Source organism: Lepus europaeus, chromosome 14 (assembly GCF_033115175.1).
Source record: "Lepus europaeus isolate LE1 chromosome 14, mLepTim1.pri, whole genome shotgun sequence".
Taxonomy (NCBI): Eukaryota; Metazoa; Chordata; class Mammalia; order Lagomorpha; family Leporidae; genus Lepus; species Lepus europaeus.
In genome coordinates this window covers 921,685-945,580 of record NC_084840.1, presented here as the reverse complement: position 1 = coordinate 945,580, position 23,896 = coordinate 921,685, and the positions used below count along the sequence as shown (strand labels likewise).

General features: G+C 61.3%; 1 protein-coding gene across 1 annotated transcript in view; it reads right to left on the bottom strand.

The window, feature by feature from the left end:
- Positions 1-23,896, bottom strand: part of RGSL1 (regulator of G protein signaling like 1) — a 43,957-nt gene that overhangs the window by 7,235 nt on the left and 12,826 nt on the right. Inside the window, exons 5-14 of the mRNA XM_062211406.1 lie at positions 22,663-22,767; positions 21,731-21,892; positions 19,491-20,440; positions 17,066-17,128; positions 16,465-16,687; positions 14,191-14,298; positions 7,564-7,663; positions 2,337-2,530; positions 1,353-1,470; positions 758-890 (exon numbers count right to left, since the gene is read on the bottom strand). Of these exons, the coding sequence (XP_062067390.1) occupies positions 758-890; positions 1,353-1,470; positions 2,337-2,530; positions 7,564-7,663; positions 14,191-14,298; positions 16,465-16,687; positions 17,066-17,128; positions 19,491-20,440; positions 21,731-21,892; positions 22,663-22,767 (2,156 nt within the window). The remainder of the gene's footprint in view (positions 1-757; positions 891-1,352; positions 1,471-2,336; positions 2,531-7,563; positions 7,664-14,190; positions 14,299-16,464; positions 16,688-17,065; positions 17,129-19,490; positions 20,441-21,730; positions 21,893-22,662; positions 22,768-23,896) is intronic.

The following is a 23,896-nucleotide window of genomic DNA, read 5'->3' as shown; positions in this document are numbered from 1 at the left end:
GCTGTCACTCACAGGGTCTGCTGGGGGGAGGAGGGCAGGAAGGGAGGGAGGGCCCTGTGCTGTCACTCACAGGGTCTGCTGGGGGAGGGGGCAGGGAGGGAGGGTCCCTGTGCTGTCACTCACAGGGTCTGCTGGGGGAGGGGGGCAGGAGGGAGGGCTCCTGTGCTGTCACTCACAGGGTCTGCTGGGGGCAGGGGGGCAGGGAGGGAGGGAGGGCTCCTGTGCTGTCACTCACAGGGTCTGCTGGGGGGAGGGGGGTAGGGAGGGAGGGAGGGCCCCTGTGCTGTCACTCACAGGGTCTGCTGGGGGGAGGGGGAGCAGGGAGGGAGGGCCCTGTGCTGTCACTCACAGGGTCTGCTGGGGGGAGGGGGGCAGGGAGGGAGGGAGGGCCCCTGTGCTGTCACTCACAGGGTCTGCTGGGGGGAGGGGGGCAGGGAGGGAGGGAGGGCTCCTGTGCTGTCACTCACAGGGTCTGCTGGGGGGAGGGGGGCAGGGAGGGAGGGCCCCTGTGCTGTCACTCACAGGGTCTGCTGGGGGGAGGGGGGTATGGAGGGAGGGAGGTCCCTGTGCTGTCACTCACAGGGTCTGCTGGGGGGAGGGGGCAGGGGCTTCTTTACCCCCGCACCCCTCCCGTTCTGGGAGGTTGGAGTTCCCCTGAGTTCAGATTCCTCCTTTGTCAAATGGGGATGAAAGCCCAGCCCGAGGGCAGCTCCGGACAGGAAGAGGTGGGGTGAAGTCCTGTGCTCTCCTCACTGACCTGGGACTCCTGGAAGTAAGCTGTGGTCACCGCCGTGGCCGCCGCGGTCTTGGACGGCTTCCTGGGCGCGGCTGGCAGCTCAGTGTCCACCTCCTGGGGCCGGGCCGGGAACAGCTCCTGGTAATCTTTCAGCCTGCACAAGGGACAGAGGGCACTGGCCTGGGTGCCAGCTTCCGGGGTGCTGCCGGGGCCCTGCCGGTCAGCACGGCAAAGGAGCAGCAGTGTGTGCCTGTGCAGGGAGCCGTGGGGGTGGGGGGAGGGGTGGGGACAGGGAGGTGGGGGGCAGGGAGGCAGGTGGGGGCAGGGAGGCGGTGGGGGCAGAGAGGTGGGGGACAGGGAGGCGGTGGGGGCAGGGAGGTGGGGGGCAGGGAGGCAGGTGGGGGCAGGGAGGCGGGTTGGGGGTAGGGAGGCGGGTGGGGGTCGGGGTCAGTCTAGCTTTTGCTTTTGTAGGGCATGCTGGCGATGAGCGCCTGGGCTGGCAATGAGTGCCGTGGGACGGCGATGGGCGCCCTGGGCCGGCGATGGGCGCCCTGGGCCGGCGATGGGCGCCCTGGGCCGGCGATGAGCCCCTGGGCTGCGCAGGGAGCGTGCTCACCACTTCTCTTCCAGGGCCTTGATGACGTAGCCCTGCAGCGTGAGCAGCGTGGTGGTGCTGATGTGGTGCATGTGGGCAACCTCTCTGACGATCGGGGCATTGCACTGTAGCACCTCCTCTGCAAAACACGGGGGGGGGGGGGCGGCTCAGCCGTGTCCAGAGGGTGTCGCCGGGGCTCCCCCGGGGTGCGGGCTGGGCACCCCTTTCTCGTCCACTCCCGGAGCACGGTGCAGAGCCGGCGGCCGAGAGCCCTGAGACCCAGCCAGCAGGATTCCGACAGATTTGCTAATTTCATCTGTTTTCATAGAACACACCCCCGTGCCTTGTTTTGTTTTTTATTTGAAAGGCAGAGTGGGGGGTGGGGGCGCGAGAGGGAGAGAGAGGGGGAGAGAGACAATTATCTCCCATTTACTGGTTCATTCTACAAACGCCCGCTTCAGTGAGGGCTGGACCAGGCCAAAGCCAACAGTCCGGAACTCCATCCGGGTCTCCCACGTGGGTGGCAGGGGCAGGTACCCGAGCCATCCCCACTCCTCCCAGGGTGTGTGCTGCGGGAAGCTGGATGGGAAGCAGAGCTGGGATTTGAAGCCCGCCTGTCCCTGTGTGCGGGCAGGGAGGCGTCCTCACGGCTGTCTCCGCTTACGGGCAGTCCCGCGTGGCTCCTCTGCCTTGGCTGGGCGGGCGGGCGTGGCCACGCACAGCCTCCTGCTCAGCGGTCTTCCAGGCCGCTGGCCTCCCTCCCCGTGCCCGTGACCTCGCCCTCGGACTCCGCACTCCGCGCTCCTGGGCTGACCCGGAGCTGAAGCAAAGCTTCGCGGGGCGGAGGAGCCAGCCTCTGCGTGTCACCTGTTCCTTGGCCAAAGGGAGCCGCTCGTCCCAGCTAACAAGGAGCGAGAGATTTCTGCTTGCAGGAGTGCACGCAGCAAAGGGGAGGACACGCAGCCCGGTGTCGGCGGCCCAGGCCCGGGGAGGCGCGGTGCGCACCGGGCGGCAGCTTGCTGTGGAAGAAGGTCTTGACGATGCTGTCCAGGACGGACTTGTAGAGCTTCTCGTTGGTCTCCGAGCTGAGCTTCTGCACGGCCACGAGGAACTGCAGCGGGCTCTCGGCCTTGCGTTCCCTCAGGAACTCCTTGAAGAGCTCCAGGTGCTGGGTGTTCAGCAGGATCTCCGTAAGGTTTCTGGAAGACACGAGCGTCACTGCGGGGACGGGGCGGCGCGAGGCGGGGGCGGGGCGGCGAGCCGGACGCTGCCCTGACCGGGAGGGGCGCGGGCTCTGTCTTGGGGGGGAAGACGGTGATGACCGGACGCTGCCCTGACCGGGAGGGGCGCGGGCTCTGTCTGGGGGGGAAGACGGTGATGACCGGACGCTGCCCTGACCGGGAGGGGCGCGGGCTCTGTCTGGGGGGGAAGACGGTGATGACCGGACGCTGCCCTGACCGGGAGGGGCGCGGGCTCTGTCTGGGGGGGAAGACGGTGATGACCGGACGCTGCCCTGACCGGGAGGGGCGCGGGCTCTGGGGGGGAAGGCGGTGATGACCGGACGCTGCCCTGACCGGGAGGGGCGCGGGCTCTGTCTGGGGGGGAAGACGGTGATGACCGGACGCTGCCCTGACCGGGAGGGGTGCGGGCTCTGTCTGGGGGGGAAGACGGTGATGACCGGACGCTGCCCTGACCGGGAGGGGCGTGGGCTCTGGGGGGGAAGGCGGTGATGACCGGATGCTGCCCTGACCGGGAGGGGCGCGGGCTCTGTCTGGGGGGGAAGACGGTGATGACCGGACGCTGCCCTGACCGGGAGGGGCGTGGGCTCTGGGGGGGAAGGCGGTGATGACCGGACGCTGCTCTGACCAGGGAGGGGCACCGGGTGTCTTTAGGCTGTGGGGCTTGTGGCCGTGTGTGAAGAGCGTAGTGAACGAATCCGTTAACTCTGCCGACCGCCTTGGAGATGAACGTGAGCTCTTGGGCCTCCTCCCTGAGCGAGGGCCGACCATTTCACAGCCCCGTGCAGGGACAACTTCCCAGGGGTTCTGTCTCTGTGCTGCGGATTCAAATCCACTCCCAACAGCAGTCCTCCTGAGGGGCAGAGCGAGGCCGAGCCGCGGCTTCTGACGGACGCCCGCCACTGCCTGTGCGCACTCCCGGCTGCCTGTGCGCCGGCCCTCGTCCTCAGTCCGTCCTGGGTGATCTCTGCCTCCTGTGCTTTCACTGGTGGTTGATCTGGCGAAGCCGCATCTCCAGCTTCCATGCGCCCACGTGCAAGTTCCGGCTGCCTGTGACGCCCCGTCGTGCCACTGTAGCTGTACCGTGAGGCTCTCCACGCACTTCCACATATCCACCCCCTTGCTTCTCCCTCATAGGCGCCTGCTGCATCGCGTATAACGCGGGCCCGACACAGCTGTTTTCTATTGGAGTTTGACTGAGAATTTCTTATCAGGACTGGACGCTGCCTATCATAAAGGGCGTTTTCTGCATAGCTGAAATAATAACGTCAGTTCTCCCCCTTGTTATCGATACAGCATATCACATGACCTGTTCTATCAATACGGCACGTCACATCACCTGTTCTACCAATACGGCATGTCACATCACGTGTGCAATCAATACGGCACATCACATCACCTGTGGTATCAATACAACACGTCACATCACCTGTTCTATCAATACAACACGTCACATCACCTGTTCTATCACTACGGCACGTCACATCACGTGTGCAATCAATACGGCACGTCACATCACATGTGTAGTCAATACAGCACGTCACATCACCTGTGGTATCAATACGGCACGTCACATCACGTGTGCAATCAATACGGCACGTCACATCACCTGTGGTATCAATACAGCACGTCACATCACCTGTTCTATCAAATACAGCACGTCACATCACCTGTGGTATCAATACGGCACGTCACATCACGTGTGCAATCAATACGGCACGTCACATCACCTGTGGTATCAATACGGCACGTCACATCACCTGTTCTATCAAATACAGCATAGCACATTACCTGTGTTATCAATATGGCACGTCACATCACGTGTGTAGTCAATACAGCACGTCACATCACCTGTGGTATCAATACAGCATAGCACATCACCTGTTCTATCAAATACAGCACGTCACATCACGTGTGCAATCAATACGGCACGTCACATCACCTGTGGTATCAATACAGCACGTCACATCACCTGTTCTATCAAATACAGCATAGCACATTACCTGTGTTATCAATACGGCATGTCACATCACGTGTGTAGTCAATACAGCACGTCACATCACCTGTTCTATCAAATACAGCACGTCACATCACGTGTGTAATCAATACGGCACGTCACATCACCTGTGGTATCAATACGGCATATCACATCACGTGTGTAATCAATACAGCATATCACATCACCTGTGGTATCAATACAGCATGTCACATCACGTGTGCAATCAATATGGCACGTCACATCACGTGTGTAATCAATACGGCATGTCACAGCACCTGTGGTATCTGTACCACATGTCACATCACCTGTGGTCCAGTACCACACGTCATATCACCTGTCACTCCCACCTGTGGTCTTCCCGCATGTCCACCGCGAGGTCAGCTTCAACCTCGGGCCGCACGCGTGACCCTTCTCCGGTCCTTGTGGCCCAGCCATCTGAGACACACTGCAGCCAGCGTGGCAGCCTGAGGGCGCCCCCCCCCCCGCGTGGAGTGCGGGGTTCTCGTGCGTCGTGAGCAGGCGTGTCGACAGCGTTTTCGGACTATTCACCCAGCATCCGTTGTTCAGATCCCTGCCTGCTTTTCTCTCTTCACGAGAGCTTGGTGCTGAGCCTCAGGTCTCCGAGTTCTGTTTATGGTTCTTTTTTCTTCACACTGGGTAGTGTCCATCGAAAGATCTGTACGTTTACTGATTCTTCTGTCAACTCAGCCAGTTTTGGGGGCCAGCGCTGTGGTGTAGTGGGTTAAAGCCACTCCCTACAATGCCAACATCCCATATGGGTGTTGGTTCGAGTCCCAGCTGATCCAGCTCCCTGCTAATGTGCCTGAGAAAGCAGCCGAAGACGGCAGGTGTTTGCCACCCACGTGGGAGACCCAGAAGAAGCTCCTGGCTCCCGGCTTCAGTCTGGCCCAGCCCTGGCTGTTGTAGCCATTTGAGGAGTGAACCAGCAGATGGAAGATCTCTCTCTGTCTCTCTCTCTAAAATTCATTTTCATTTTAATTATTGTGCTTTTCATCTTCACATTTGTACTTGGTTCTGTCTTATACTTTCTTTTTTAAAGATTTATTTATTTGAAAGACAGAGTTATAGAGAGGCAGAGGCAGAGACAGAGAGAGACAGAGGTCTTCCACCCGCTGGTTCACTCTCCAGTTGGCCGCAACGGCCGGAGCTGTGCCCATCGGAAGCCAGTAGCTTCCTCCAGCTCTCCCACGTGGGTGCAGGGGTCCAGGGATGTAGGCCATCTTCTACTGCTTTCCCAGGAGCATTAGCTGGGAGCTGGACTGAAGGTGGAGCAGTCGGTTCTCGAATCAGCACCCACATGGGATGCCCGAGCCACCAGCAGTGGCTTCGCGCTGTGCCACAGCAGCAGCCCTCTTCCAGTTGATCGTAAGAAGTGATTTGCCGGGTGACCTCTGGGGAGCGCCTCTCCCCTGCAGTTACTGTCACTGAAACGTCTGCTCGGGTTTCCTGTTCTCAATTTCTGCTTTTATTTATTTTTAAGAGTTTGTTTATTGTCATCTACTGGAAAGGCATACGAGAGAGAGAGAGAGAGAGAGAGAGAGAGAGAGAGAATCTTCCATCCACTGGCTCACTCTCCAAATGCCTGCAGTGGCCAGGGCTGGGCCAGGCTGAAGCCCGGAGTTGTCTCCCATGCGGTGTCGGGGCCCAAGCACTTCAGCCTCCTGAGCTGGCTCCCAGGGCGCACTGGCAGGAGGAGCAAGGACTGAACCCAGCGCTCCGTGAGATGTGGGCGTCCCGAGGGGCAGCCGGACTGTTGAGCCGCGACGTCCAGCTCTGTTGCGACCCTCTCTCCTAGGTCAGGACCTCGTGGGCAGCCAAGGACAGGTGCATCCTGGGTCCCCTGGTCTACCCACCACGTTCCCAGCCTTTCAAAGCCCCAGGGCAGCCTTGTCCCAGCACTGGCTGAGGACACAGCGGCCCCTGTCCTGGGCTCTCCGCAGGGCTCCACGCTGAGCCAGCCCCTCTGCGGGCAGCAGCCCCCGGCCCTCGTGAGCAGCTTCGGGGCAGAGGCAGGGCCCGCTGTGCCCCTGAGGTCTGGTCGCCTTCTCCGTGGCCGTCAGCTAACGTGCGGGGCTCTGCAGTCTCGGTCCCGTCCCGGTTTGGTGGGGGCGCTAGGCCGGGCCTCACGCTGCGCTGCAGGAGCCCGGCCCCCTCCTCCGTGCAGTTCACGTCTGCAGCGCCCTTGGCCCTTGCCTCCCACGCTGCCCTCCCGGCCATGGCCACGGCCACGGCCATGGTCCCCCCAGCTGCTTCCGCTGGCAAACTGCGGGTCCCTGGCTCGTTCTCATCGCTGTTTCTGCCACCTGCTGCTCCAGGAAACTCCTGTGTCCTCACTGCCACGCATCGGCTCATTCCATGACCACGCACTCCCCACTCCCGCTCGTGAGCCCTCAGTGGGCTCGGCGTCCCTGCGCTTCCGCACCAGGCGGCTGCTCGCGAGTTCGAATCTCTGGGTCACCTCTCCCGACTGTGCGCAGGGCTCAGGCACCACCCGCCTTCCCCAGCTACAGCTCCGGCAGCTCCGCCCGTCCTAACCCTCACTCGAGAGTCCCCGGTGCTCCGGAGGTAACCAGCCAGTGTCTCCTCACAGCTAAGGCCGGCCTCGGGGTTACTTCCTGCGCCTTGGTGAAGGCAAAGGCTCTGTCCTGTTGTCTCATTAGCACCTGCGGAGCATCTGGGAGATGCTTCCCCAAGTGCAGGAGAGGGGACACGGGGGGGGGGGGGGCTTGGCCACGCCCTTGCAGCCCCGAGGGTCGGCAGACAGCGGGACGCCATGACACAGCTCCTCCTGTGGAATCACAGCCCCTCCTGTGGAGGGTAGCTCGCTGCAGAGGCCCGTGACCGTGGGAGGGAAGCAGGCGCTGTGTAAGGCCCACGGCGAGGCGCCGACCTTAGGACGCGCCCAAGCACACGTGTGCAGCATGTGTGTAGCAAGCCGGCTCCGCGGTGGACGCCTGCAGGGCCGGTGCCTCACCTGGGTCGCATGGACGGCTTCCTGAGGCCGGCCTTCTTGAAGGACATCTTCCTGGGGGCATGCGCTTTCCTTGGCTCCCTGATGATCTCCATCGTGAAATCTAGGGGGAATTGCCAACGTGGGGAACGTCCCGCCACAAATCGCATGACAGCAAGCAAGAACGGACGGAGGGGCAGCCGCCCACCCGACACTGGCCACTGTCCCCGCTCAGAACTGACCTCAGGGCGGCCCCACCCAAGACAAGGTCAGCCCCGGCTGTGTGGTCTGGTCGCCGGCCCCTCCTCACGCTGCTCCCTCGCCCCCGCCATGGCCACGTTCCCACACCATCTGGGCCACCCCAGCCTAACCCTGCCTCCGCCCTCTGGGCCCCACTTTGCAGTGAGCGAACCCTGACAGACTCAGAATCATCTGAGGTCTGCCTCTACCCTCTGACCCTCGTTCTTTCCCAGGCCCCGCCCACTGGAAGCCTGCGGGGGGGGGGGGTCCCAGCACAGCACACAAGTCGGCAGGGGCGCCACTGAGAAGGGATCACAGAACAATGTCACTGTTGGGGAAGCGTGGACTCGTGCCGCTCACTGTCCTGGGCCTGCAGGGGCCTCCCTGGCACACGAGGGCGCTGCTGGGTCACAGGCAGGATCCGTGCTGCGGCATGTTCACCGAGCACGGTTCACCCCACTCAGGAAGCTCCTCTGTGGTTTGGGAAGGCGCTCGGTGACATTCAACACTCAAAAGATTGAAAGCAACAGAGGGGCCGACGCTGTGGCTAGCGGGTAAAGCCGCTGCCTGTGGTGCCGGCATCACAGAAGATGGCCAAGTCCTTGGGCCCCTGCACCTGTTTGGGAGACCCGGAAGAAGCTCCTGGCAGCTGGCTTTGGATTGGTGCAGCTTCATCCACTGTAGCCATCTGGGAAGTTAACCAGACCTCTCTCTCTACCTCTGCTTCTCTGCCTTTCAAATAAATAAATAAACCTTTTTTTTAAAGAGACAACCCCCCCAAAATGTCTCACACAAAAACCCTTCCCAACACAAAACAACCTAGAAATGTTCAATTAAAGCATACTACTTTTAAAATCATAAGCAAATTTATAAAAAACTAAGACAAAACAAAATAAGAGCACAGAGATTAGAAATGAAGAAGATGCTAAAAACCAGAGGTGAGTTGACCCCAAAGCATCAGCTGTCCCAGAAGCCAGGGCAGCAGCAAAGCCACAGAGGCGCACAGAGCACAGCCACAGAGGCCACAGTGGGGGACAGAGCACAGCCACGGAGCCCACAGTGGAGGACAGAGCACAGCCACGGAGGCCACGGTGGAGGACAGAGCACAACCACAGAGCCCACGGTGGGGGACAGAGCGCAGCCACAGAGGCCACGGTGGGGGACAGAGCACAGCCACGGAGGCCACGGTGGAGGACAGAGCACAACCACAGAGCCCACGGTGGGGGACAGAGCGCAGCCACAGAGGCCACGGTGGGGGACAGAGCACAGCCACGGAGGCCACGGTGGAGGACAGAGCACAACCACAGAGCCCACGGTGGGGGACAGAGCGCAGCCACAGAGGCCACGGTGGAGGACAGAGCACAGCCACGGAGGCCACGGTGGAGGACAGAGCACAGCCACGGAGGCCACGGTGGAGGACAGAGCACAGCCATGAGGCCACGGTGGAGGACAGAGCACAGCCACAGAGACCACGGTGGAGGACAGAGTGCAGCCACAGAAGCCATGATGGAGGACAGAGCACAGCCACGGAGGCCACGGTGGGGGACAGAGCACAGCCACGGAGGCCACGGTGGAGGACAGAGCACAGCCATGAGGCCACGGTGGAGGACAGAGCACAGCCACAGAGACCACGGTGGAGGACAGAGTGCAGCCACAGAAGCCATGATGGAGGACAGAGCACAGCCACGGAGGCCACGGTGGAGGACAGAGCACAGCCACAGAGACTACGGTGGAGGACAGAGCACAGCCACGAGCCCACGGTGGGGGACAGAGCACAGCCACGGAGGCCACAATGGAGGACAGAGCACAGCCACAGAAGCCATGATGGAGGACAGAGCACAGCCACGGAGGCCACGGTGGAGGACAGAGCACAGCCACAGAGACTACGGTGGGGGACAGAGCACAGCCATGAAGGCCACAGTGGAGGACAGAGCACAGCCACGGAGGCCACGGTGGAGGACAGAGCACAGCCATGAGGCCACGGTGGAGGACAGAGCACAGCCACGAGGCCACGGTGGGCACAGCCACAGGCTTTAGGGGGGAACTGTCCGCTGCTTTCACTGTCACAGCTCGGGACATCACATGAGCTGTCAGAAGTTTCTCCAGATTCTCAGGACAGAGGGGGTGAAGCAGCACAAGCACAACAGACACAGGCCCTGCAAGTCCCCCAGGATCCAGGAGGGGTCAGCAGTGGGTGGCAGAGCTCCCGATCGACTGCCCGTGTGGGCCCAGGTCAGCAGAGGTCGTCAGAGGCTGGGGGTCTAGTGGGTGCCTGTTGTAAAATAACCCTCATGCGGGAAGGCGACTCAGCCACACCCCAGCCCTACAAATCCTCGCCATTCATGGTGATGAAGCATAAATAGCAAGGCATTGGCCAAGTGGAGAAACCAGAGTGAGGAGACAGTCGCAGGTGGCTCTGTGGCGCAATGGATAGCGCATTGGACTTCTAGGAGACAGTTGCAGTTCAAATACAGAGAATGACCACGGTTAGTACAGCCACGGGGACTAACGGACAAGAAGAGAAGCAGCAACGTGGGCTGAATAACACAGAGGGAACCCTGGGCGCTCCAGAACCAGCAAGCGCGCTGACTGCTGGGCGTTCAGACTGAGGATGAGGTTAAGACAAAGCAGGGGGCACGGCGAGAGTTGGTGGGAACTGCAGGTTTACTCTGATGCAAAGTCATTTATGAAGGCCATGGTCCACGTTCCACGGCCTTGATCATGGAAAGCCTGTGAGGGCGGAGGCAGGGAGGGCGGCGTGGACCCAGCTCCGTGGTCCCCTGTTCACCACGGTGGCCATGCCCACTCCTGCCGCCAGACATCCACCATGCCAGCTACAGAGGCAAATGAAGCTCGGCTGGGACGCGGAGATGGACCACACAGAACGCCTCCAAGTCTGCAGGGAGCGGCCCTGACACACGGGGCCTGAGGCCGGGCTTCAGAGACTTTGCTCGCTGAATGGGACCGCGCTAAACACTGCCCTGAGCCAGGGACACGTTTACAGCAACAGAGGCATCGCCACAGCCCTGGCTGCCCTGAGCTGCATCTCCTGCCTTCGTCACCCATGGCAGGTGCAGCCACGAAACCAGCTGGAGATGATCCTCCGGAGAATGGAGCCATGTCCAGGGTTAACCAGAGGCTGTTCCCCCGCACCAGGCCCAGGAACCAAGGGATGGGAGAGCTCTGGGTAGCATCGGTGGGGTGACGTGGGGACACCTATCATCCTCACTCCTCTGCAATCTGAGGCCTGACCACAGTGTCCAACAGGAACATAATGTGAGCTACAGCGCAATTTAGAATGTCCAATAGTCACACCAAAGAAGCTAACAGGAAAAGGGTGGGAGTAATTTCAATAATACGTCTTATTTCAACCTTGTATTAGTCTCAATGGCCTCCGGGGCAGGTAGCTACAGCAGTGGACATGGACCCACGTTCAGCGGCGGCACGAGAGCCTCCACAGTGACATGGTCACCTAAGGCATCACACTGATTAGGCCAGCAGTGAGCAAAGGGGTCTCTGATGGTCAGGGATACTCAGCAGGGTCAGGGAACAACCAACACCGCTCCCTGGACTCCAGGGACAAAATTTATTGATGAACTGTCAAGTGAAGAAGCCACATCAGGAGCTCGGATACCTCAAGGATGAGAGTCTAGGTGTCCTGGCCAGGGCGCATCCCAAGTCCAGGAGAGAGACTACCTGAGCACAGACCAGGGAGACCACCTGAGCACAGACCAGGGAGACCACCTGAGCCCTAGACCACCTGAGCACAGACCAGGGAGACCACCTGAGCATGAGGAGAATCTGGTTTGGGGAGCAGTGGAGGGAGAAGGCGGTGTCAGATGTGGGCTGCCATCTCTCTTTTTTTAATTTTTATTATTTATTTATTTATTTTTTGACAGGCAGAGTGGTAGTGAGAGAGAGAGAGAGACAGAGAAAGGTCTTCCTTTTTGCCGTTGGTTCACCCTCTAATGGCCGCCGTGCTGCGGCTGGCACACCGCGCTGATCCGAAGTCAGGAGCCAGGTACTTCTCCTGGTCTCCCATGTGGGTGCAGGGCACAAGGACCTGGGCCATCCTCCACTGCACTCCCGGGCCACAGCAGAGAGCTGGCCTGGAAGAGGGGCAACCGGGACAGAATCCAATGCCCCGACCAGGACTAGAACCTGGTGTGCTGGCGCTGCAAGGCGGAGGATTAGCCTATTGAGCCACGGCGCAGGCCAGTGGGCTGGCATCTCTTAGATGAGCTCCTGGGGAGCTGCACTTTGCATGCTAAGCAAGCTGGCAGTGGACGCTCCTGGGCTCTACTGTAGAAGAGCGTCACTCATTCCCCCAGAGGCCGACAGGGGAGGGTGCTGTCAGCTCACAGCTGAGGCTCCCTCAGTGAGCTGTATCCCCAAAAGGAAACCAATGACCCGAACTCTGTATCCTGCCCAGGGGCATTCCTCTTGGGCCAGTGTGGAGGCACCAGACCCCAGGACCTTTGCCTCTAAAGGACGATGAGGAAGCGCAGCCGAGCTCCAGAGCCTCCTGTTTGTCTCCGAGTTCTCCAGTGCCTTCCTCCTCACAGTCCTGCTTTCCCCCTCCCTCACAGAAACTCCTCAACTAACACCTCCTAATAATCACTCACGTGCAGGTCTGGCTCCAGCACCGGCTAACAACACCCTCCCATGGGGTTCCCTCCAACACCTGCCAACAACACCCTCCCACATCTCACCAACACCTGCTAACAACACCCTCCCAAGGGCTCCCTCCAACACCTGCTAACAACACCCTCCCACAGGGCTCCCTCCAACACCTGCTAACAACACCCTCCCACAGGGCTCCTCTAACACCTGCTGACAACACCCTCCCACATTTCTCACCAACACCTGCTAACAACACCCTCCCACAGGGCTCCCTCCAACACCTGCTAACAACACCCTCCCACAGGGCTCCTCTAACACCTGCTGACAACACCCTCCCACATTTCTCACCAACACCTGCTAACAACACCCTCCCACAGGGCTCCTCTAACACCTGCTGACAACACCCTCCCACATTTCTCACCAACACCTGCTAACAACACCCTCCCACAGGGCTCCCTCCAACACCTGCTAACAACACCCTCAACATCTTCCTCCAATACCTGCTAACAACACCCTCCCACAGGGCTCTTCCAATACCTGCTAACAACACCCTCCCACCCAACACCTGCTAACAACACCCTCAACATCTCCCTCCAACACCTGCTAACAACACCCTCCCACAGGGCTCTTCCAACACCTGCTAACAACACCCTCCCATGGGGCTCTTCTAACACCTGCTGACAACACCCTCCCACGGGGCTCCTCCAACACCTGCTAACAACACCCTCCTACAGGGCTCCTCCAACACCTGCTAACAACACCCTCCCACATCTCTCACCAATACTTTTTTTTTGACAGGCAGAGTGGACAGTGAGAGAGAGAGACAGAGAGAAAGGTCTTCCTTTTGCCGTTGGTTCACCCTCCAATGGCCGCCGCGGCCGGTGCGCTGTGGCTGGCGCACTGCGCTGATCCAAAGTCAGAAGCCAGGTGCTTCTCCTGGTCTCCCATGTGAGTGCAGGGCCCAAACACTTGGGCCATCCTCCACTGCACTCCCGGGCCACAGCAGAGAGCTGGCATGGAAGAGGGGCAACCGGGACAGAATCTGGCGCCCCAACCGAGACTAGAACCTGGTGTGCCGATGCCACAGGCGGAGGATTAGCCTATTGAGCCATGGTGTCAGCCACCAATACCTTCTAACACCCTCCTACATCTTTCACCAATACCTGCTAACAACACCCTCCCATGGGGCTTCTCCAACATCTGCTAACAACACCCTCAACATCTCCCTCCAACACCTGATAACAACACCCTCCCACATCTCTCACCAATACCTTCTAACACCCTCCTACATCTTTCACCAACAACTGCTAACAACACCCTCCCACAGGGCTCCCTCCAACACCTGCTAACAACACCCTCCCATGGGGCTCCTCCAACATCTGCTAACAACACCCTTAACATCTCCCTCCAACACCTGCTAACAAAACCCTCTCACGGAGCTTCTCCAACACCTGCTAACAACACCCTTCCACATCTCACCAACACCTAACACCCTCCCACATCTCACCAACACCTGCTAACAACACCCTCCCACAGGGCTCCAACACCACTTGGCAGAAATGAGACCACGTTACTTAAAAGCCCAGAGTGACATCCAGGTCCAACGGCAGTCCTCATGATCTCCTCTTTGGGGACTTATAACTACACCTCACCTCCACAATGCTCAGCCACGGCTTTGTGTCCGGGGAGCCACACTCACACCCCCAGCCATGTCTCTATTTCAAAGAAAGCTGAGATTCTGAGGTTCGAGAAGACCAAGTTGCCTTGACGGTTACTGATAAACCCTACCTGCAGGGGGCGCCAGCTCACAGTAGGCTTTGTAGTCATCACTCATCTTCTCAATGGCCGCCTTCGGGTTCTTCAAGCAGAGCTCCTGGAAGCTCATTTTGCTGAAGTCTGTGGAGGGAGGAAGGACAGGGCTAGGGTCAGAGTGTCCACTCTGGGCTCAAGGATTCATTTATTCTGGAAGGCACTGCCTTTAAACTAGTGTTTGGATAGAAAAGTCATGTTTTGATGGACAGCTTGCTCTGGGAATGCAAGCCCCCTGCCGAAGCAGACGAGAGGACCTGAGCAGGGGGCTTGGCCCCCCTAGGGATCTGGCAGGGTTTTCTTCCCGAGCGAGGCTGGGAGCCGCCAGCTGTGGTGCAGCTCACAGAGCAAGGCGTGCGAACGAGCCGAGCCTCTCAGAGCTCCTGCTCCCGGCTCCCGCTAAGACTTGGGGTTCTGAGGTCACTGATGGGCAGTCCCAGGCTGGGCCCTTTCTTCCCTCGGCTCTGGCTTGGGAAGGACAGCCCAGAACCTGAGTGGCTTCGGCAGCTGTGCACCGTGGCTCCTGGGGGTGGGGGTGGGGGTGGGGGTAGGATTATGTTTTCTAGGTGCAGTTGGCCGCCATTTCTAACCCACGCAGGAGGAACTGAGAAGGAGAACCTGTTTGTATCCAAGATGCCACGGGGCCATCAGGCCTGTAAGCAAACCAGGTCTGAGGAAGTTCTGGACAGGGAGCAGCAGCTCCAGCTGGGGGGGAGTCACATGGGTGCTGGGGCCAGGGCACACCTAATGCACAGGCGCCCGGAGCTCTCCCACGCTGTGTCCTTGGCGTGGGTGGGGACGCCGGGCTATCTGTCAGCCAGGAGAACCTGGCCATCAGCCAACACAGCAGTGGCTTCCTGAGCCCCCATCCAGGTTTCCAGTTCGGGTTCAGCCCCTCCCCCGCAGGGAGACCTCGGAGGGTGCCGTCTCCTGAGGACCCCAATCTCCTGTCACAGAGGCGTGTGTTCCGGCTCCGGTGCTCTGTGAGCTTGTGGTGCAGCCTGGAGGCAGAGTCTGCCCGGAGCCAGGGCCCCCGCCTGGGCCAATGGAAGGAGGCCCCAAGCCAGGTGGGACCGTGCCCCAAAGAGCAGCGGTGAGGAGGGAAGGCCGTGCTGAGGGTGGAGGCCCCGGAGGGGGCCACTTCCTGCCTGCGCTGACGCCCACCGCTGGCCCTGACTCCTGGGAGAGGCTGGGATGCTGAGCGGGTCGAGATCAAACACAGGTCTGCTCGAAGCAGATCCAAGTCGCCCAGGCAGGGCTCTGAGCGCAGGCCCCGGGACGGCTCTGCACACCGAGTGAGCATGGAGGTTTTAAAGGGCTCAGGGCCACGGGTTTTCGTAATCTAACAGGTTTTGTCCGTGGAACACCTGCTTGCTACGCAAATGGGTTCAAAACGTTCTTGGAAATGGAATAAAAGACACGTTTACGCTGGTGCCCAAAGAACTGACATCCATGCATGGTGGCGTCTTCAGAAGGTTCATGGAAAACGCAATGATGAAAAAGCTGGGCATGGATCTCCAGCTCCCTGAAACCCTGTCGTGAGTCACCTTGAGCCCTGTGGACAAGACTGGGAAACGCGGGCCACCATCCCGCGGTGTGCGTGGAGGGGCGAGGGGCGGGGTCAGCACTCAGCCGGTAGAGCAGGACGCAGCACGGCCATGGGCGCACAGGGTGTGCCGGCTCTCCTCTCCCCGTGCTTTCCAAAGTGCAGGTGCCAGCTCACACACCCATGGAGAGACTGGGCTAGCACCAGCACGGGCAACCGGGGAGGCTCCCGTGCTGTCCACATACGTGTTCACATACGTGGGTGTGCGGCTGAGGGCTCGTGAGGCCTCGGGAGGACAGTAGGCTGAGTGTGAGGGCTGTCAGCACCCTTCACGTCTGAGTGGGTGCTGCCCTGGTGGAGTCCTCTGGGTTTGCGTAGCAATGGCGGATGCACACGGGCCTTCACGAGACGAGGAGTCTGGGGTCTGCAGGAAGTGATGCTGGGGTCTGCAGAGGGCACGGCAGCCCGCGGACCTGCTCCTGCGGTGCTGGGAGGAGGAGCGAGCTTACCTGTGCCCAGGTAACCGCGTGGCGCAGGCTTGGCTGGGGCTCCTCTGTCTGCACTCTGCCCCGGTGCACCTCCCCTCTCACTCACAGGTTATTTTGGCCGTCGGAGGTGACCTTTGTGTGCCAGGCTGAACGCACAGCGACTGACCACCGGGTGGTAAACCTCCTTCCCCGCCGCCCACAGCCCGGTGATGCCCTCACCTGCCAGGAACACCGGCGCTCTGACTTCCACCTGCAGAGAGCCGCCTTGCCGCAGGTCCTCGGCCGCCAGCCGCCGCCACTGCGCCGTGTCCATCTCTTCCAGGTTGGCCAGGGCCTGGCTCAGCACCAGGGCTTCCTGGGCCCTTTTGTAGAAGAAGGTGCTCTCGTCTGTGCTCACGGCCGCTCTTTTACGCCACCGGGTCTTGACCAACCTGCTCTGAGTCTGGGGGAGGGGGAGACGGTGTCGGCAGCAGCAACCGGGTCACAAGCAAGTTTGGTGACCTCCAGTTCCCTTGCCTCCCACCACTCGCTGCTGCCCACTCCCTCCCCGACACCCCCTCCAGCGCCCACTCCCACCTGTGCCCATCACCTGGCACCCGACCACCACTGCTCCTCGCACACCTCGCCCACCCTCATCTGTCACCAGCCCCATGTGCAGATGACTTCATCAAGGTCGGGGTCTTTTCTCTTGAGAGGTTTTCTTTGGGACACAGGGACCCTGCCAGTCTCTGGCTGCCTTCCGGGAAACGGTGACTTCACTCACTTAGCAAACAGGGTTTCTAGAGCAGCAGTGCCCCGTCCCCAACCCCAAGCCCCTCACCGTGAAGTTGAGGAACCAGTAGTCGTCCTCGTGCAGGAACTCGTCATACCAGGGGCTGAGGGCCTGGAAACAGACACAGCGCCAGTGCTAGGGGCGGTGCTCGGCTTCGGGGGGCCTTGGAGCTGGGGCCACCGCAGGCCCCAGTGCGGCCGCCCACAGAGCCCTGCTCTGAGCCTGGAAGCCCCGTCCTCAGCGGAGATGTTTGAGAGGAGCCACGAGAGCCGGTTTGAAGACCGGTACTTCTCATCTGCCTGTCGCTGCCCCTCTGAAACCCAGCGCCTTCCAACTCGGCCCCTGAGCACCAGCAGCGATGGCCCAAGCGCCTGGCCCCTGCCACCCACCTGGGAGACCCCGATGGAGTTCCTGGCTCCTGGCTTGGACCCACGTCCCATCCATTGCTGGCACGTGGGGAATGGAGTGTACACAGGAGGGTACTTCAAGTTTGTGAGAAACTGGAACTGAATGAAGCTGATTTTGAGGCGGAACGTTTGAAATCACGCACGGGGTGGGTGTGCGGCCTGGCTGTGAGGGTGCTGGTTGGGACACCCACCCACATCAGAGGACCGGAGTTCAAAGCCGGGCTCTGGCTCCTGACCACAGCTTTCTGCTGCTACAGACCCGGGAGGCGGTGGTGGCGGCTCAAGTGACGGGGTTCCCGCCAGACCCTGGCTTTGCCCCCAGTCCGGCCCTGGAGGCTGTGGGCATCTGGAGACTGAGCCAGCGGACGGGAGCGCATGTGTATTCTATCTGCCCGCCCCTCTGCCTCTCAAATTTTTTAAAAGTGAAATCCATGCAGTTTTTGCATAACACAGATTTCCACAAATTCTGCAATTTTTTGCACCAAAATAAATATACTTTTAGAATCTTTTTTCTACAAATTTTCTGAACTACGATCCTAATACTGATCGAACCATAATAACTAAGCAGTATCTAAAACCCTAGACCCGTTTTTCTTTGTAATGTATTAGGGCTTCCTTCCCCCACTGGACAACCCCTGCCCCAGCTCAGAGCCATGTCGGAAGCAACAGGCAGAGCAGCACTCCAGGCTCTGGGGGCGACCCGGTCTGTGTTACAAGCACCTCCGCTGAAGGCTGACAGGCGGCTGGGGGGCCTGGGACTCCCGTAACAGCCACGCGTCACCGAAGCAGCACTGGACCCAGAGGGTGGCAGAGAGGGAGAGAGGTCTTCTACCTACGGATTCCCTCCACTCCCCAAATACCGGCAACGGAAGGGGCTCAGGCCCACGCCAGGAGCCAGGTGCTACATTGGCCTCGCAAGTGCGTGGCAGGGGCCCACGCGTGCCAGGCACGTTAGCCGGGAGATGGACCAGACTGCAGCAGCCGGGACCTGCACTGGCGCTCCCCCGTGGGATGCAGGTGTCCTGAGCGGCAGCGCACCTGCGGGCCCGCCCCTCGGCAGATTCCCGAGCGCGCAGCTCAGAACTGCTAATCCCGTCCTGCAGGCTGGGCTTGCGCGTTGCTCACAACCGAGACTTTGCTCATCTAGTCAAGAGAACTTTCGTCTTTCAACACGTGTTCTTCTATTCTCAACTCACTTATTTTTTCCTCTAATCTTTGGTATTTCCTTCCCTCTGGCAAGGCCGGGCTTGATTCTGCTTTCTGTAGCTCCTTGAGGTGCAGTTTGGCTGTCTTTGGGGACCTCTACCCTGGCTTTGTGGGCGGTTAGGGATGGAAACCCCTCTTAAGTTTCAAGATCGTCTGTTCCTATGTTTACCGCCTCAGAGTATCTTCCAGTTTCCTTTTTGCTTTTCCCTTTGACTCAGAAGCTAAGAATGTGCTGTTTAATTGTATTTGTCATTTTTTTCCTATTTTCTCTATTATGATTTCTAACTTGCTCTATTGTGATCAAACAAGAAGTTCCGGGAGTATTTCCAACCCTGGTGTTTTTAGGGCTTGAGACCGACTACATGATGGAGCCTGGCGAGCCCGTGTGCACCTGAGGACAGGGAGGATTCTATCGGCTCAGCTAGAAAGTTCTGTGTCTGTCCAGGTCACTTGGCTTTGTCGTTTCTGCATTTTCCCGTGTGAAAGGTCTCTGACAGTGGGGTATGGAACTCTCTCACTATTTCTCCGCTTGGATCTGTCAACGTTTGCTTTATATATCTGAGTGCCTGGGTGGGTGCACGCGTATTTATCATTGTTATATGTTCCTGTGGAATGGCTCCTTCTGATATTACATAGCGACTCCTGTCTCTGGCGACAGCTTTGGTTTAAGGCCCCCCCCCCCCCAAGTTTCTTCCTTTGCATGGAGCATCCTTCTACACTGTCACTCGCAGTGAGGGGGCTGGGGTCCCGGCCAGCCCCCTTCTCCCTGAGAGCTGACTGGCTGGGCGCCTCGAGAGGACGGGGCCCCGGGCGGGGCGGGCACCGCGGGAGGCAGGTGGCGGGCCCTGGGGAGGGCCCACCTTGCAGATCTCCTTCTGGGCCTTGGGGATCCAGGGGTTCACGTCCCCGGAGGGCAGCAGCTCCCTCAAGCCCCGCAGGGTCTGCGGCTTGAGCGGCAGGCGCGGGCGGCTCTGCTCGCTTAGGTAGAGCTCGCAGATCCGGTCGCTCAGCACGTGGCGGAAGGCGGCCCTGCCGGTCGCCCTGTTGCTCATCAGGACGCTGAGGAAGTGGTGCAGGTCCTGCCACAGGTCCAGGAGCTGGGCCTCCACCGTCAGCCTCATCTTCCTCAGGTAGTCCCGGAAGGGGCCCCCGGCACAGGCGTCGGCACACAGGGCCCAGTGGGTGTAGGCGCAGGGCAGGCTCTGCCCGGACGCTCCCCTGACGGTCACCGGGGAGGGGTGGCTGATGATGGGGGTGGCGGTGCGCAGGAGCGTGGAGAGCCTGGCCTCAAAGAGGCCCTCCATGCGCAGGCGGCCCGCGGCCTTCTTCGCGCTGAGCTTCCAGGCAGGCGCGAGGCCCTTCTCCCGGGACCGGGCGGCCGTCTGGTCCGAGCCCAGCTCTGCGGAGGGCGGCGCGTGCCGACCCGGCGTCCCCGGCGGCCGCGCCTGGCCGGCGTCCGGCCGGAGCTCCGTGTCCAGACACTGGGCGCTGGGGTCCAGCTGCAGCCACAGCTTCCTCTTGGCCGCCCTGCTGGAGTAGCGCCTCTGCGCGGGGAGCCCCTTGCGGATGCTCATGTTGAGGGGGAGCCCGCCGGCGCGCGCGCCGCGCACGCTGCCCAGGCGGCCCTCGTACTCCCGCAGCAGGCCGCGGCACGCCTCCTCGCGCGCCAGCGCCGCCTTGGCGTGCGTGTAGAAGTTGGGGAGCCAGTAGCTCTGCAGCTTGAAGAGCGCCACCTTCTGCATGTGGCCGAGGGTCTCCCTCCGCGTGGTCGACTGGTTGGGATGCCAGACGCACAGGTTCAGCAGGGACTCTGCGCGGAGCGAGAGGGGCGGGCGTGAGGGGACGCCCGGGCGGAAGGGACGTGCACGGGGCGGAAGGGACGTGTATGGGCGGAAGTCACGTGTAGGGCGGAAGGGACCTGGAGGGGCGGGAGTGACAGAATGCCCGGCCGGAAGTGTGCTGGGCGGAAGTCACGTGTGCCAGGCGGAAGTCATGTGTGCCGGGCGGAAGGGACAGAACGCCCGGCCGGAAGTGTGCTGGGAGGAAGTCACGTGTGCCGGGCGGAAGGGACGGAACGCCCAGCCGGAAGTGTGCTGGGCGGAAGTCACGTGTGCCGGGCGGGAGTGACTTGTACGGGGCGGAAGTGACGTGTAGGGCGGGAGTGACAGAACGCCCGGCCGGAAGTGTGCTGGGCGGAAGTCACGTGTGCCGGGCAGAAAGGCCCGGGAGGGGCGGGGGTGACGTGCGCCGGCCCAGCCGGACTGGCGCGTGCCTACGGTTTCCCCGGCGTCGGGGCTGCTCGGGCGCTCGGGCGGGGCGGCGCAGCAGCACGCCGAGGCCGTCCCGGGGCTCCGCCCACGCCCGGCCACCGTCTCCCCACCCTCCCCGTCACTGTGATGCTGTACTGAGCGGTGGCGGGGGCACGGCCGCGGCACGGGGTCCTCAGGTCATCCAGACGGAGGAGGGCCTGGGCCGGGGTGCGAGGGGGAAATCGCGCACACCCGCTGGGCCTGGCGCTGTGGGGCCCGGGCCGGCCCTGGTCTCCGCGCTCCGGGCCTGTGGGCCACACCGCCTTCCTCCTGGATCTCCGCCCTCGAAGCCGGCGCTGCACGGGCGTTTGGCCTCGTGGCCACCGCAGCCCTGTCCCCGCGGGAGCGCCCGGCTCCAGCTTGCGGCCGCAGCGCTCCCCGGGAGGCGGCGGTGACGGCCAAGGTCTGGGGTCCCTGGCACTCAGGGGGACCTGGACTGAGTGTGCGGCCCCAGCTTTGGTCTGGGCCAGCCTCAGCTGTTAGGGGCATTGGGGAGCGCACGAGTGTCCGCTCCGTGCCTACGTCTCAATAAGTAAAAATAAACGCAGAGAAAGCCCGTTTGGCCACAGGCTGTAGTCTGTTCTGGAGAATTCTAGTCCAAAAGAAAAAATGGCCACGGTCCCGGGCTCAGAGGGCACAGGGGCCCCTCAACACCCGTCCCTAGCCCTCTCCAGGGCCTCCGGCCACCCTTCCCGCGGGCCACACCTCGGGCCACCCTGGGCACTGTGGGTGCCTTCCACACGCTCCCAGGGGAACACGGGCCTGCAGACCGAGAAGGGCGGGCTCCTTACTGATGTTCACGTTGCAGAGGGTCAGCACGCGGGAGCCCTCCTGCAGGTGGGTGGCCTTCAGCGCCAGCAGGAGGGACAGGTAGTGGTCCTCCACCTCCGGGTCTGTCTCATCCAGGCTCAGGATCTTCTCAGCGAGGATCCAGAAATCCACCAGCTCTTCCCCTGGGGACCAGAGGGGCAGGCACGGGGCTGCACCCCCGTCCCCAGCGTCCCCAGTGACCCCAGCGACCCCAGCGACCACTCCCCGGGGCTGAGGTTTCCCCTGCCGGTGAGCGGGGAACGTGGAGGCCTTGGTGACGTTTTGCTGTTAGAAAAGCTGTCACTTTGGGGAAACCGTGAGCTCGGAGGGTGGACCGGGGGACATTTGCGGGGTGGGGGAGGGGTAGAACACCTTCTGGGCCATGGACCCCAGGCAGTCGTCAGAAGGACACAGGAGCCAAGGTGCCAGCAGCCACAGCCCGCTGTGGGCACCCTGCCAGGGCCAAGTGTGAGGCCCTCGCCTGCTCCCTGGAGCCCGGGTGTCACCCCTGCAACACAGGCTTGTCCCTGCCGAGCCGGGCTGCCCACCCCTGCCTGCAGCCACTGCCGGGCCCCAGCAGCCTGGACTCAACAGGCCAGGAGGCTGTGGGCCCGGCACCGTTTGCGGTCTGTCTCCCGCCATGGCGGCAGCTTCGCAGAGCAGGCTCTCAGCTCTTGTCCAGCTTGGTGTCTCTCAAAACACAGCGGTGCCCTGCAGGGGCTCGAGAGATGCCAGTGAGTGCGTGACGAATGAATGAATGATGAATGCGGGGACTCTGAGCGCTTGCACCCCAACCTCCCAGAGCCACGGGTGTTTATCTGGCGGTCACCGCAGACGCTCATGGCTGCCGACGGGGCCCTGGGGCACCTGGGCGCTGGCAGAGCTTGCAGAGGCCAGGACGGCGGGAACGCACCTGCACTGCCCTTGAGGTAGGAGCAGAAGCGCCACATCCCCCGGACCCCACCAGCGCACTTCTGGAGCAGCCACTGGTCTGCCGTCTTCCACCTCATCATCTTGGCTGCCAGGAAGAGTCCACGGTGAGAGAGAGAAGGAGCTCTTCCCAGCCGCCCGCCTCGCGCACAGCCAGGCCCCCATTCGCTGTGCACACCCGGGCAGCCTCGGTGGGGTGCTGGGTGTGCGCCGAGGCAGGGGTGTGGGAGCAGCGAGCGGGCAGTGAACGCAGGAGTGGCGCGAGGGCACGCAGTGTCCGCCCATGGCACGCGCTCATTAGCGCTGTGTGACCGTCACCTCCCTGCACCCCAGAACTGCCTTCTCCTGGAAAACAGCCTCTGCGCCCACTGAACACCCACTCCCGGCCGCCCCCAGCAGCCCCACGCGCCTCCCGTCTCCAGGTCCCCGTGAGGTGGCTCATGCAGCCTGCCTCTCGGTGACGGGCACACGTCCCTGCGGGACGCGTGTGCCGTGCGATCGCCCCGTGTGTGCAGAGGCCACACTTGGCTTATTCATTCGCCTGCTGACAGACACCTGGTGGCTCCCGCATCTCAGCTGTGTGAACGCTGTTGTAGGCATGGACGACAGATGCCCCTTTGAGGCCCCATTTGTGCACCCGGGGGAGGCCTGCTGGGTCTCATGCTCGCTCTGTTTCCGGTGTTTGAGGAACTTCCAAAAAGCTTTGCCCGCAGCTGCACCACGTGACGTCCCACCCAGGACGCATGGGCTCTGGGCTGCGCGGCCTCACCAACAGCTGTTTGTGGCTTTCGGCCATGGGCATCTTGATGGGTGTGAGGTGGCTACTAGCCGTGGCCGTGACTTGTGTTTCCCTTGAGATTAGGGGTGCTGAGCACGCCTGCACGTGCCCACGTGCCCACGGGTCACTTGTGCATCTTCGCTGCAGAAACTGCACTCGGGCCCCCTGCCCAGTTTTGCATCATGTGTTTGTCTGCTGTGTCTTCTTGTTGAGGTTCAGTTCTCTGCGTATTGTAGATATCACTCCGTTACCAGGCGAAGTGATTTTCAGGTATTTCCGTTGACAGAGTTAGACACAGAGAGAGAAACAGAGATAAAGGTCTTCCTTTTTCCATTGGTTCACCCCACCAAGTGGCCGCTACGGCCGGCGCATTGCGGCTGGCGCTGCGCCTATCGGAAGCCAGGAGCCAGTTGCTTCCTCCTGGTCTCCCAGGCAGGTG